This window comes from Panthera uncia, chromosome D2, assembly GCF_023721935.1.
Source record: "Panthera uncia isolate 11264 chromosome D2, Puncia_PCG_1.0, whole genome shotgun sequence".
In the NCBI taxonomy this organism is placed as follows: domain Eukaryota; kingdom Metazoa; phylum Chordata; class Mammalia; order Carnivora; family Felidae; genus Panthera; species Panthera uncia.
Genome location: NC_064818.1, coordinates 11,529,625 through 11,545,121, shown reverse-complemented (window position 1 = coordinate 11,545,121; position 15,497 = coordinate 11,529,625). Strand labels below are relative to the sequence as shown.

Below are 15,497 nucleotides of genomic sequence, written 5' to 3'. Positions count from 1 at the left end.
CCCCCCCCCCCCCCCCCCCCCCCCCCCCCCCCCCCCCCCCCCCCCACTCTGCTGACTCCTTGTTAGCCTTTACGAATCATCTCCAGAGTCCTCTTCAGGGAACTTTCCCTCTCTGATTAGCTCAGGTTGATGTTTTCAGAGCACTCTGTTTACTTTTATTATCGTCTCTGCCATAAAAATAATAATAATAGACATTTATTGAGAGTTTTCTGTTTTAAGTGCTTTCTGTGAGTTATTTCTTTTAATTCTAGCAGCACCACCTGGAGGCAGGCACTGCTGTTTGTGTCCCCATTTTAATGAGACTGGAACAGAGACTCAGAGGCTGTAAGTCAGTAGGTGATCTAGGGATAGGAGCAGCTCTTAGCGACTGTGCTTCCACATTTCATCAATTATTTTCTTGTTGTTTTATTCACGTTTTAATGTTTCTAATTTCATGACACGTCTTACAGTTGAGTTAATGTGGCAGTGTGATTTCTTAAAAGCTGCTATTAATTTAGAGTGCATTGTTATACAGTTGATTGGGACTGATAGTTAAGAAAGTAACTGTATCGAACTTGACTGTGATTGATTGAACAGCTCATGAGCTTTTCCAGAGCAATCTCTTAATCATCTGCACATCTCTAACGCTTAATAGAGTCCTTGGTGTGTAGAATGGATGCAGTAAATGTTCAACCGAAAAACTGAAGGATAGGAAAATGTAGGGGTCTCTGAAGACAAACTTTACCTAGTTTACTTTTGAATTTTTTTGTCTTTCCTTAAATATTTAAAAACCTTTTTTTTTAAATGTTCATATATTTTTGAGGGAGCGAGCGAGCAGGGGAGGGGCAGAGAGAGAGGCAAACAGAGAATCGAAGCAAGCTCTGAGCTGTCAGCACAGAGCCCGACGCAGGGCTCAAACTCGCAAACCGTGAGATCATGACCTGAGCAGAAGTCGGACGCTCAGCCAGCAAGCCACCCAAGTGCCCCTGTGTTTCCTCAGATATTTTTGAGTATTATTCTATTGCTCTTTTCCCCATCTCCTTTACTCTTAATCATGATCTGGTCGCATCCCTCGATACGTAGGTGAAACCCCTACAAGTTGGCCCAGGTGTCTTCTTGGTCTTTGTTCTGCTGACCGTTCTCAGAGGACACCCTTAGAGGGCGTTCTCCCTGCCCCTGCCTCACCTGCAGAAATCCAAGGAGGATATTTTTATGGAGTTTTGAAAATACATATTTGTCTTCCTTCAGCAAACATGCAGTTAATTCTGACTTTCGACCCACTCAGCGGTTACTTTTTTTTTTTTCCGTTGTTATCCTATAATTCTTTCTGTGTCTTCAACGTCCATCTATAGCCCACTCACAGAATAGATCTGGTCTCCAATTTGTTATGAATCGTACGGACCGAAGGGGCGGATGGACAGATAGAAAGCAGCCCAGGAATTGGAGAGTTTTATCAGATCCCGTTTGTATTGTTCTGGGTTTGGAACTCTGAGTGGTACCCAGCAGTTTGCTTTCTGGTTCAGGACTAAGAGTTGATCTCAGTATTGAGGAGGCTGGTTGACAAATCTATGAGAATTTTTAAAATACACATACCTATACCTGTGTGTATATAAGCAGATAGTATGTAACAAGGTGACTTTAAGAAACCGTTGCTTGCTGATTTTGGTCATCACAAACTGTACATGTGTTAACAAAGTACAGTGGGACAGTGTCTTTGTATCATTATTACTATTATTATTAATTCATCGAGCATTAATGGAAACCCTGTGCCCCTGAATACAGGCAAATGTGAAACAGCCTACAGTAGGAGAAATTCGTAAATAAATGAAAATATAAAATGTCAACTGCTCTACAAAAGTATGAACAAAAGTCTTGCATGGGTTGGAGTGATGGTGTTCTCGTGGGATTCAAGGATGGCTTTGTAGAGAAGGTGACGTTGGAACTCATTTTTATTTTTATTTATTTTTTAATTTTTTAATGTTTTTTATTTTTGAGAGACAGAGAGAGACAGAGTGTGAGCAGGGGAGGGGCAGAGAGAGAGAGAAAGACACAGAATCTGAAGAGGCTCCAGGCTCTGAGCTGTCAGCACAGAGCCCGACGTAGGGCTCAAACTCACGAGCCGGGAGATCATGACCTGAGCCGAAGTCAGATGCTTAACCGACTGAGCCACCCAGGCGCCTCTGAAACTAATTTTTAAAGCCTGGGTCAGAGTTGGCCTGGCAGAGGCATATGGAAGTATCAGAATGAGCAAATAGCAATATAAAGACTATTTTTCTGAAACGTTTTCATGTATCTTATTTTATTTTAACATTACTGGGACCCAGATTGCTAGTTCGGCATAACTTTCTCATGCAGCAAATGAGGAACTGGAGCCACCTAACTACTGAAGAGAGGAGTTGGGATTGGAATGAAGTTTAGAAAAAGTCCAAGGTCCTTTCTTTTTATTTATTTATTTTTTAAAGTTTATTTATTTGTTTTGAGAGAGAGAGTGCACAGTGGTGGAGGGGCAGAGAGAGAGAGAGAGAGAGAGAGGAGAGAGAATCCTAAGCAGACTCCATGCCCAGTGCAGAGCCCAACGAGGGGCTTGATCTCATGATCAGGAGAACATGACCTGAGCCAAAATCAAAATTTGGACATTTAACTGACTGAGCCACCCAGGCGCCCCAGGCTGGGGTCCTTTCTAATGATAATGTGGTGATGTAAAACCTTTTAGTTTATTACCTGGTGTTGAGTGTGGATGACGTAGCTTAAGATTAAAAATAGATTAAGAGTGTTCCAGGTAGAGCTGGTAAACTGGGAAAACTGAATAGATGTGTTCAAGGGTTGTGACTTAGCCGTGCGTAGGACCTAGCAATCTTTTTTTTTTTTTTTTGAGGTACAGTTGACTTAAGATATTATATTAGTTTCAGGTGGATAACATAGTGGTTTGACATTTGTGTACGTTGTAAAACGATCACCACAGTAAATCCACCATGCGAAGTTGACACGATACTACCGACCGTATTCCCCAAGCCTTGCATTTCCATCCCAGTGACTTATTCTTTTATAGCTGGAAGTTTGTGCTCTTTGATCTCCTGCACCCAAGTCACTCCCCACCCCTCCCAAGCCCCTCCCTTTTGGCAACTATCAGTCTGTTCTCTGCATTTGTGAGTCTGGGTTTTTGTTTGGTTTGTTTTTTAAATTCTGTGTGTAAGCCAAATCATGTAATAATTGTCTTTCTCTGACTTATTTCACTTAGCATGATACCCCCAAGATCCATCCACATTGCTACAAATGGCAAGATTTCATTCTTTTTTATGGCTGAATAATATTCGTGTGTGTGTGTGTGTGTGTGTGTGTGTGTGTGTGTGTGACATCTATCCATTCATCCATTGACGGACACTTTAGTTGTTTTCATATCTTGGCAATAGTAAATAATGTTGCAATGAACATAGGGATACATACATTTTTTTTGAATGAGAGTTTTTATTTTCTTTGGATAGATACCTGGTAGTAGAACTGCTGGATCATAGGGTAGCTCTAGTTTTAACTTTTTGAGGAACTTCCATGCTGTTTTCCACAGTGGCTGAACCAGTTTATATTCCCACCAACAGTGCACAAGGGTTCCCCTTTCTCCACATCCTTGACAACACTTGTTATCTCTTGTCTTTTTGATATTGTCCATTCTGATTGGTGTGAGGTGGTATCTATTTGTGGGTTTGATTCGTATTTCCCTGATGATGAGTCAGTCGTGTTGAGCATCTTTTCATGTGTCTGTTGGTTATCTGGATGTCTTCTTTGGAAAAGTATTCAGATTTTCCCATCTTCTAATTGGATGTCTTTCGTTGTATTATTGAGTTGTATGAGTTCTTTATATATTTTGGATATTAACCCCTTATCAGATAGATAATTTGCTCATTATCCTTGCTCAGGGGCCATGCTAATGTTCTCTGTATCATTCCAGTTTTAGTATATGTGCTGCCAAAGTGAGCACCAGGTATACGATTTACAGGTACCTTCTCCCGTTCTGTAGGTGCCTTTTTGTTGTGTTGATGGTTTCCTTCACTGTGCGGAAGCTTTACAGTCCAATGTAGTCTCAATTGTTTACTTTCTTTTTTTGTTTCCCTTGACTTTTCAATCTGATCCAAAAACAAACAAACAAACAAAAAACACTGCTAAGTACTCCATTGTGTATATAAACCACAATTTCTTTATTCATTCATCAGTTGATGGACATTTAGGCTCTTTCCATAATTTGGCTGTTGTTGAGAGTGCTGCTATAAACATTGGGGTACAAGTGCCCCTATGCATCAGTACTCCTGTATCCCTTGGGTAAATTCCTAGCAGTGCTATTGTTGGGTCATAGGGTAGATGTATTCTTAATTTTTTGAGGAACCTCCACACTGTTTTCCAGAGTGGCTGCACCAATTTGCATTCCCACCAACAGTGTAAGAGGGTTCCCGTTTCTCCACATCCTCGCCAGCATCTATAGTCTCCTGATTTGTTCATTTTGGCCACTCTGACTGGCATGAGGTGATATCTGAGTGTGTTTTTGACACAATGGAGTACTACGTGGCAATGAGAAAGAATGAAATATGGCCCTTTGTAGCAACATGGATGGAACTGGAGAGTGTTATGCTAAGTGAAATAAGCCATACAGAGAAAGACAGATACCATATGGTTTCACTCTTATGTGGATCCTGAGAAACTTAACAGAAACCCCTGGGGGAGGAGAAGGGAAAAAAAAAAAAAAAAGAGGTTAGAGTGGAAGAGAGCCAAAGCATAAGAGACTCTTAAAAACTGAGAACAAACCGAGGGTTGATGGGGGGTGGGAGGGAGGGGAGGATGGGTGATGGGTATTGAGGAGGGCACCTTTTGGGATGAGCACTGGGTGTTGTATGTAAACCAATTTGACAATAAACTTCATATAGTGAAAAAATAAACAACAAAACAAAACACCACTAAGTTTGATGTCAAGGAGCTTACTGCCTGTGTTTTCTTTCAGGAGTTTTATGGTTTCAGGTCTTACATGCAAGTCTTTTTGTTTTTTATGTTTATTTTATTTATTTTGAGAGATAGAGAGTGTGTGTGAGCAGGGGAAGGACAGAGAGAGAGAGAGGAGAGAGAGAATCCCAAACAGGCTTTGCACTGTCAGCACAGAGCCTGATGCGGAGCTCAATCTCACAAACCATGAGATCATGACCTGAGCCAAAATTGAGAGTGGGATGCTTAAATAACTAACTGAGCCACCCAGACACCCCTTACATGCAAGTCTTTAATCCATTTTGATTGATTTTTGTGTATGGTATAAGAAAGTGGTTCAAGGTCATTCTTTTGCTTGTGGCTGTCCAGTTTTCCCAACACAATATATTGAAGAGACTGTTCTTCTCTTGGATACTGAGAACAAACTGAGGGTTGTTGGGGGGTGGGGGAGAGGGGAAAGTGGGTGATGGGCATGGAGGAGGGCACCTGCTGGGATGAGCACTGAGTGTTGTATGGAAACCAATTTGACAGTAAATTATGTTAAAAAAAAAAAAAAAGAAGAGACTGTCCTTTCCCAAGTGCTTATTCTTGCCCCTTTTGTTGTAAATTAATTGACCATGTATGCATGGGTTTATTTTTTTCCATTGATTTTTTCCATTGATTTGTTTCTATGCCAACACCATACTGTTTTGATTACTCTAAGTTTGTAGTATAATTTGAAATCAGGGCATGTGATATCTCTGGGTTCGTATTTCTTTCTCAAGATTGCTTTGACTTCTGAGGGTCTTTGGTGGCTCCATACCAATTTTAGAATTATTCGTTAGTTCTATGATGAATGCCATTGGAATGTTGATAGGGATTGCCCTGAATCTGTAGATTGCTTTCGGTACTGTGGACATTTTAACAATATTCTTTCATTTCATGAGCATGGATATTTTTCCATTTCTTTGTGTCATCTTCAGTTTTTTTCATCAGCATCTTATAGTTTTCAATGTACAGTTCTTTCACCCTCTTGGTTAAATTTATTCCTAGGTATTTTATTTTTTGATAATGTGTGGGATGGTTTTCTTAATTTCTCTTTCCAATAGTTTTAGTGTAAATGCAACATATTTTTTATATTAATTTTGTATCCTGCAACTTTACTTAATTAATTTATTCCAGCAGTTTTTTGGGGGGAGTCCTTAGAGTTTTCTACATATAGTATCCTATCATCTGCAAATAGTGAGTTTTACTTCTTTCCAATTTGGATGCTTTTTATTTCTTTTTGCCTATTGCTGTGGCTAAGACTTCTGATACTGTGTTGAATAGAAGTGGAGAGAGTGGGCGTCCTTGTCTTGTTCCTGATCTTAAGGAAAAGCTTTAGCTTTTCACCGTTGAGAATGCCGTTAGCTATAGGTTTGCTGTATATGGTTTTTATAATGTTGAGGTATGTTCCCTCTGTACTCACTTTGTTGAGAGTTTTTATCATCAGTGGATGTTGAATTTTGTCAGTTGCTTTATCTGTTGAGATCATAGGATTTTTATTTTTCATTCTGTGCATGTGGTATATTCCATTGGCTGACTTGCAGATGTTAGACCATCCTTGCATCCCAGGGATAAATCCCACTTGATCGTGGTGTGTGATCCTTTTAATGTAGTGCTGAATTCTGTTTGCTAATATTTTGTTAAGGATTTTTGCATCTTTGTTCATCAGGGATATTGGCCTGTCATTTTCTTTTTTGGGTGTGTCCTTGCCTGGTTTTGGGTATCAGGGTAATACCTCGTAAAGTAAGTTTAGAAGCATTTCCTTCTCTTCAATTTTTTGGAAGAGTTTGAAAAGGATAGATATTAAATCTTCTTTGGATATTTGGTAGAATTTACTAGTGAGGACTTCTGGTCCTGGACTTTTATGCTTCAGTCTCCAAACTAGTACAATAATTGGTCTGTTGAGATCTTCTATTCCTTCGTGATTCAGTCTTGGAAGATTGTAAGTTTCTGGGAATTTATCCATTTCTTGTAGGTTCAATTTACTGGCATATAATTGTTCATAATAGTCTCTTATGACTTTTTTGTATTTCTTTGTTATCACTCGTAACTTCTCTGCTCTCACTTCTGATTTATTTGAGTCTTCTCCTTTTTTCTTAGGGAGTTTAGCTAAAGTTTTGTCAATTGCATTTATCTTTTTAAAAAACCAGCTCTTCGAGGGGCGCCTGGGTGGCGCAGTCGGTTAAGCGTCCGACTTCAGCCAGGTCACGATCTCGCGGTCCGTGAGTTCGAGCCCCGCGTCAGGCTCTGGGCTGATGGCTCGGAGCCTGGAGCCTGTTTCGGATTCTGTGTCTCCCTCTCTCTCTGCCCCTCCCCCGTTCATGCTCTGTCTCTCTCTGTCCCAAAAATAAATAAAAAACGTTGAAAAAAAAAAAATTAAAAAAAAAACAACAAACCAGCTCTTCGTTCCATTCATCTTTTCTATTTGTCTTTTTAGCCTCTATTTCATTTATTTTTACTCTGAACTTTATTATTCCCTTCCTTTTGCTAACTTTGGGCTTCGATTATTCTTATTCTAGTTCCTCTGGTGTAAAGTTAAATTACTCATTTGAGATTTCTCTTGTTTTTTTGAGGTTGACCTCTGTTGCTCTGAACTTTCCTCTTACAACTGCTTTAGCTGCATCCCAGAGATGTTGGTGTGTCATATTTCTCTTTTCATTTGTCTCTGTGTAGCTTTTTAATTTCTCCTTTGATTTCTTCTATGACACAATAGTTCAGTAACATGTTTAATCTTCACATATTTGTAGTTTTTCCAGTTTTCTTCCTGTAATTGATTTCTAGTTTTGTATCATTGTGGTTGGAAAAGATGCTTGACACGATTTCAGTCTTCAATTTTTTGAGACTCATTTTGTAGCCTGACATGTGTTCTAGAGGATGTTCCATGTATACTTGAGAAGAACCTGTTTTCTGCTTTTGGGTGGAATGTTCTGTATATATCATTGTTAAGTCCATTGGTCTCATGTATCATATTAAGGCCTCCTTATGGATTTTTGTCTGGATGATCATCATTGATGGAAGTGGTATGTTATAGTCCTGTATTGTTGTATTGCTGTCAATTTCTCCCTTTAGGTCTGTCAATAATTGTTTTATGTTTTTTTGTTGCTCCTGTGTTGGGTGCATATGTATTTATTATTGAATTTTAAGATTTTGTTGTCTTTTAATTACCATTCCTTTATCTGATAGGTGTTTTGCAAATACTTTCTCCCAGTCCGTGGCTTGTCTTCCCATGATAGTGTCCTCTGCTGAGCAGAAGTTGTTAATTGTAGTAAAGTCTAGCTTGCTAGTTTTTTCTTTCATTGATCCTCCTTTCAGTGTTGGCAAACTGATAACCACCTAGTCTTCTGTGTTATCTTTTTTTCTTTCTTTCAAGTTTTAATTTAAATTCCAGTTAGTTAACATACAGTGTAATATTAGTTTCAGGCTGTGTTATCTTCATATATATCTTTATATCTTTGATAGTTTTGTAGTTTACATTTAACTGTGATCCATTTCGAGTTAATTTTGGTGAAAGTTGTAAGGTCTGTGTGTCCTTGAATTCTTTCAAATATGGATGTCCCATCTTTCCAGGATCATTTGTTGAAAAGGAAGTCCTTTCTCCATTGGTTTGCCTTTGCTCCTTCATCAAAGATCAGTTGGCTGTATTTGTGTGGTTCTTTCTCTGGACTCTCTTTTTCATTCCATTGATCTATTTGTCTCTTCTTTCACTGATACCATTGATTACCTTCGCTTGTAGTGAGTCTTGAAGCCAGGTAGTGTCAGTCCTTCCATTTTTCTTCTAATTCAGTATTGTACTAGTTATTCTGGGTTGTTCACCTGTCCATGTGAACTTCAGAATCAGTTGATTTGTAAAATAACTGGCTGGGATTTTCATTGGGATTGTGTGAATGAATATATAAATTATATTATAAATAGGGAAGAATTGGTATTTTAACAATACTGAGTCTTCCTATTCATGTACATGGAATATCTCTCCACGTATTTAGATTTGCTTTGATCTCTTTATTCCGAGGTTTGAAGTTTCCTCATGTAGATCTTGTACATATTTTGTTAGAATTACACCCAGGTATTTCATTTGTTTTCGTGCTGATGTAAATGGTGTTGTGTTTTTAATTTCTTTTTTTTTTTTATGTTTATCTTTATTTTTGAGACAGAGAGAGACAGAGCATGAGCAGGGGAGAGGCAGAGAGAGAGGGAGACAGAATCAGAAGCAGGCTCCGGGCTCTGAGCTGTCAGCACAGAGCCCGATGCGGGGCTTGAACTCGTCAACTACGAGATCATGACCCGAGCCGAAGTCAGACGCTCAACCTTCTGAGCCACCCAGGCACCCCGTGTTTTTAATTTCTAATATCAGTTGCTCATTCCTGGTATATAGATAAACAGTTGAATTTTGTATATTAACCTTATATTTTGTGACCTTGCTGTATATAATTGTGTACTGATTCCAGGAGTTTTTAGTTGATTCTTGTGATTTTCTACATCGACAATCTTATTTTTGAACAAAGACAGACTTATGTCTTCCTTCCCAATCTGTATACATTTAATTTCCTTCTCTTTTTGCATTAGCTACGACTTGCAGTACAATGTTGAGTAGGAGATGAAAATGGACATCCTTTGTTTTGTTCCTGATACTAGGGGGATATTAGTTTTACATCATTAAGTATGATGTTAGCTATAGGTCTTTTGTAAATGTTCTTTATCAAGTTGAGGAAGTTTCCCTCTGTTCTTAGTTTCCTGAGAGTTTTTATCATGAATGGGTATCGTGTGTGTGTTAAATAAACTTTTTTCAGGGGGCGGTAATTTCAGATTTGTAGAAAAGTTGCAAAGATAGCAGAGAGAATTTCTATATACTCTGCATCTAGTTTTCCTGAATGTTACTATCTTACATAGCTATGGTCCTTTGGTCAAAAGTAAGAATAGTATTGCTATTAACTAAACTCCAGACTTTATTCAGCTTTCAAGTGTTTCCACTAATGCCCCCTTTTCTGCCTTAAGATCTAATCTAGTATATACCGCATTGCACTTAGGAATCATAGCAAAAGAAAAAAAAAGTGAAATATGAAAAACTAAAAGATCTCCTAGACTAGTAGCTTCATAGTTAATTTCTGAATTCCTGAAGGCCTTAGGGGCCCCGGCTGAGAGTGGGATTGGTGGGATTACTTGTTAGAGCAGCTCTGCTTAGATCTGTGTTATTTGAGTCCACAGTAAGTTTCATTTGCAAAACGAAACTTCATTTTATAGTAAAGAAATTAGCTTAATTTATAAGAGGACAAATTATAAGTCCAAGGTCACCTTGCAAGTCGGTTATAGAACAAAGACTAATAAATCTTGGTCTTCTACACTCCCACAGTGGCTTCTATGTGTCATTAATGTGCCTTCTACCTCCATAATTGTCCTTTTTCTTTCTCTTATGTGTTGATTTCAGATCAGATGTTTATTAGCAGTGGTAGTTTGTAGGCATTTCTGCTTCACAGGATACCATTAACCAAACCGTGAACTTATTCGAGGAGATATCCGAGGCAGGGTCCTTTAGCTGTAACATCACCTGACGTGGGAGACGTGGACAGAAACATTCAGTGCTTCTGGGGACTTTGGTGAAATGGCTTTGTTTATATCTGAATGGAGGTGCTAAAGCTGAAGTGGAGATTTATTATCTGCTTGGTTTTAGATATGGTCCTTTCTTTATTGTGACTTTTTCTTTTAAAAAAAAATTTTTTTTTAACGTTTATTTATTTTTGAGACAGAGAGACAGAGCATGAACAGGGGAGGGGCAGAGAGAGAGAGAGGGAGACACGGAATCGGAAGCAGGCTCCAGGCTCCGAGCCATCAGCCCAGAGCCCGACGCGGGGCTCGAACTCACGGACCATGAGATCATGACCTGAGTCGAAGTCGGACGCTTAACCGACTGAGCCACCCAGGCGCCCCTATTGTGACTTTTTCTGTATGAAAATATTTTGTATGCAAGATGATGCTCCTAATATCTTTTTGTTTTTACAGCATTGGATTAAACTGTGCTCTGGGTGCAGCTGAAATGAGACCTTTTATTGAAACAATTGGAAAATGTACAACAGCCTATGTCCTCTGTTACCCCAATGCAGGTGTGTATTTCTAGGGAGTTGCACCTGAGGAAATCCAAATACACAAGACAGGGGTAGGTAGGGTTAAAAGAGTTTATTTTGCAGGTCTTGGTATATAGTTGACATTCAGTGGGAATCTTCTAAATGAAAATACAGTGGGTCTAGACCACTATTTCCCTCTAGACTTGAAGGAATAGTTTGACTCATCCTGAAAGCCTCGGAATTGGACAGAACTTTGGGGGATGAATCCCAGTACATAGCCGAGCAGAGCCTTGCTTTTGGTGACAGTGCTGGCCGAGTGAATGTGGCCAAAGAGAGGAGTGCAAGAAAGAGGAGAGGGAGCCCTCCTGTCCATTCCGCTGTATTAACAACCTGTGTGTTAAATTATTCCTTTCTAAAAGGTAGCTCTTCTATGTTACTATATGTAAGAAATTTTAAGATATTTATAGGCAGTTTTCAAACTATCCAATTAGAAACTGGTAACCCATTTTGGATTAACCAGATTTCCTGGTGAATGTTTTTGAGCATTTGCTTAGCTCCTTAGGGGTAAACATCATTTTCCAGCTTTCTTTCCCAAAATACATACATTTTAATGCTTAATAAATTTTCTTTCCCACCAGAAGAAGAAAACTAGAAGGGGATAATAAATAAAACAGGAAATTGGTTAATTAGATGCTAAAGTTTTACTTGGAAAAATTTATTTGAGAAGTGATTAGTTGTGTTTTGCTTGTTTTGTTTTTAATTTTATAGCCGGTGCTCTCATCAATTCAGAGGATATGTAGTACTCTCCTAACCCCCGCCCCCAAGCAGCTAGCTGACGAGATTGAGTTTCCTTCATGGGAAGGGGCTGGGGGTGGTGACTCTTCTTTCAGATGGAAGAGAAATAGTCTCTGTTTATTTGCCTCTGTGGTTTTTTGGGGGGTGGGGGTGTGATACCTCTTCATTTACTGTGTTCATTATTAAGAATTATAGTTTGATTTTGCAAGCAATCATCATATAATTATAAACTTTTCTCACTTTTAAACCTAAAGCCTTCGCCAACATTAGTCTACGCGTCAAGGCGATTTTCAATAATGCTTGTAATCTGCTTTCCTAGGTCTTCCCAACACCTTCGGTGACTACGATGAAACTCCACACATGATGGCCGTGCAACTAAAGGTTAACCATTCTCTTTCCCTTCAGTTTTTAAGAGATAGAGAAATGAAATCTTAGATTTAGAGTATCTAGAGAATATTTAGAAAACTTAAAATTTTCTGCTAAAGCAATCCCAGTGTATGTATAACAAAAGCTGAACTACTCTGGGTGCCTGGGTGGTTCATTCTGTTAAGTGTCCGACCCTTGATTTTGGCTCAGGTCATGATCTCACAGTTCATGGGATTGAGCCCTGCATTGGGCTCTGTGCTGACAGCATGGGACCTGCTTGGGATTCTCTGTCTCCCTCTCTCTCTCGCCCCGCCCCTGCTCTCTCTCTCTTTAAAAAAAAATTTGTTTTTTAATTTTTATTTCTTTTTGAGAGAGAGAGAGCATGAGCTGTCAGCACAGAGCCCACGTGGGGCTCAAACTCACAAACCACAAGACCATGACCTGAGCCGAAGTCGGACACTTAACCGACTGAGCCATCCAGGCGCCCCTCTCTCTCTCAAAATAAATAAACATTAAAAACAAACAAACAAAAAAATGGCTTAACTACTCTGAATTAAGGTGGTGGAGGCAGAGGGAGGGGCTTGATGACAGCATTTTTCTTCCCATCAGGCACTGGTGTCTGTTGCAAAATTCCCAGTCGGGTCCAACCCAAACTCATTGAAACTAGGCTGTTCTCTGCAAGGCCCTCACGTGGTGGCTCCCCTCCCCCACTTTGCCTCAAGCATACTGTTGGGGAGCGTTAATGTCTTCTTGCTCCCTGTTGTCACAAGGATACCTTCTTGCCCACATACCTCCCACCTTTGAATCCCAGGTCTTAGGACCTACCACCCACTAACTCCTGGGTCTCTTTTCCTCATTCCTTGAAGTTTTAGCTTCTGACTCATTAACATTATCTCCTAAATGATTTCTGACTTAATTCTTGAGACTTCAAGACCTTTCTAGTAGATGATCTTTCCAGTTCTCCGACATCTCAGTTCCTTGACTTCCTGTTTAAGTTCCTGTCCTTCCCTAACTAGCGTGTGGTTAAATTCTACACCACACTGTCCAGTATGCAGCCACTGCTGTGTGCCGAGAGCTTGAGATGTGACTGAGGAGCTGAATTTTTAATTCTTTAAAATTTTAAATTAATTAAAAAAAAATTTTTTTTTAATGTTAATTTTTATTTTTGAGACAGAGAGAGACAGAGCATGAACAGGGGAGGGGCAGAGAGAGAGGGAGACACAGAATTGGAAGCAGGCTCCAGGCTCCGAGCCATCAGCCCAGAGCCCGACATGGGGCTCGAACTCACGGACTGCGAGATCGTGACCTGAGCTGAAGTCGGACGCTTAACCGACTGAGCCACCCAGGCGCCCCTAATTAAAAAATTTTTAAATGTTGATTCATTTTTGAGAGAGAGACAGAGCACAAGTGGGGGAGGGGCAGAGAGAGAGAGGGAGACACAGAACGCGAAGCAGGCTCCAGGCTCCGAGCTGTCAGCACAGAGCCTGACGTGGGGCTCGGACTCCCCAACTGTGAGATCGTGACCTGAGCCAAAGTCGGATGCTTAACCGACTGAGCCACCCAGGCACCCCCATAAAATTTTAAATTAATGTAAATGTAAAAGCTGGTATGTACTTCATGTGTTATTTGATGTGCTATCCAGCTCATCATGTGATTCCGCTCAGCATATAGGTAAAAAAAAGGTCTTTATTATGTCCAAGTAGGCAAATGATTACATCATCACATTTTAAATGGTACAAAGGATTTCATAGTTATCTGAGCTATGTTCCCTGCTTTAAACCTATCTAAGGCATGTGAAAGCTTTGTATCTTGGATTATGTTTAGCCCTCTTTTTAGTGAAACATTCATTTATGAAATGTAGATCTCTTTTCCGCTGAAGTGGTGGTGGTGAATTTTGAATTCAGACGGACTCTGAAACTGTTTCTTTTCCTAAATGCAGGCCTTTGCTGTGGATGGCTTGGTCAATATAGTTGGTGGGTGCTGTGGTACGACACCAGATCATATCAGGTGGTAATCATTTCTAAGTATTTTACCTTTTGTTGTGGGATGAATTGTGTCCCCACCCCCCAAAATTCGTATGTTGAAGTCCCAACCTCCCAGTTCCTTTGAAGTGACTGTATTTGGAGATAGGATCTTCAAAGAGACGATTCAGGTGAAATGAGATCATATGGGTTGGCCCTAATCCAACATAACTGGTGTCTTTGTAAGAAGAGATGAGGACACAGTCGCACAGAGGAAGGGACCCTGTGAACACATAGGGAGAGGAAGACATCTGCGAGCCAGAGAGGCGACCAGCTCTGCCAACACCTTCTTCTCAGACTTCTAGCTTCTAGAACTTCGAGAAAAAAATTTCTGCCGTTTCAGCTACTCAGTCTTGTGGTATTTCATTATGGCAGCCCCAGCAAACTAAGATACCTTTATACTGTGACAAATTCCAAAAACAAAGGAAGATTAATAAAATGAATCCCCATGTGCCTGTGACAGAGTTTCCATAATTTTCAGTATTTTGCTTTTCTTTCTTTTTTTTTATCTATTTCCCAATTTTTTCCCCTGAGAACATTGTAAAGCAAATTCCATCACGATATTCTATCCATAAATACCTGACTAATATTCGGAAAGTCAAGGAAGGACAGCTCATATTTTCTGTGGGCAAACACACATCCCCATTAGTTCTCTCATGGAAGGAAAAGATGACAAGACAACCAAGCTCCTTGAGGTCAAGAGAAGTCGCCCGGTCACTGGCCTAACCCGTGTTGTTGAGCGAGCATCTGAGGGACAGGGTGTGAAGGAGAGCATGTTTTCAAGTCCTTGCCAGTGTGTGGCTTAAAGAGGCTTGCAATTCAGTGAGATAGGATACAGTTTAGGACTGTTTGTAACTTGCTTTTTCCCTAGAGTGACGGTCGGTTTTGAGCCAGTCATCCCACTGTGCTGAGTCTGTGCACATGATATGTCCACTGTTCTGATGTATCTAACATTTCACTGTTTTTGTTGGCTTCTGTGATAGACTCTGTTAATAGCCTATATAATTTTTATTTTTATTTATTTATTTGCTTTTAATGTTTGTATTTATTTTTGAGATAGAGTGAGACAGAGCATTGAGCAGGGGAGGGGCAGAGAAAGAGGGAGACCCAGAATCCGAAGCAGGCTCCAGGCTCAGAGCTGTTAGCACAGAGCCTGTTGCGGGGCTCGAACACTCAACCATGAGATCATGACCTGAGGCGAAGTCATATGCTCATCCTACTGAGCAACCCAGGCACCGCAAGAGCCTATGTAATTTTTTTTTTAATGTTTTTATTTATTTTTGAGACAGAGAGA

General features: G+C 40.0%; 1 protein-coding gene and 1 non-coding gene across 4 annotated transcripts in view; one reads left to right on the top strand and one right to left on the bottom strand.

The window, feature by feature from the left end:
* The window catches only part of MTR (5-methyltetrahydrofolate-homocysteine methyltransferase), a 132,456-nt gene that overhangs the window by 17,484 nt on the left and 99,475 nt on the right, over window positions 1-15,497 (top strand). For all 3 annotated transcript variants that reach the window (XM_049646099.1, XM_049646098.1, XM_049646100.1), the window contains exons 9-11: window positions 10,960-11,060; window positions 12,136-12,197; window positions 14,122-14,189. In XM_049646099.1, the coding sequence (XP_049502056.1) occupies window positions 10,960-11,060; window positions 12,136-12,197; window positions 14,122-14,189 (231 nt within the window). The remainder of the gene's footprint in view (window positions 1-10,959; window positions 11,061-12,135; window positions 12,198-14,121; window positions 14,190-15,497) is intronic.
* LOC125933558 (U6 spliceosomal RNA) lies at window positions 3,846-3,952 on the bottom strand. Its single transcript, XR_007460990.1, has one exon. It is a non-coding gene; the product is annotated as a U6 spliceosomal RNA (small nuclear RNA).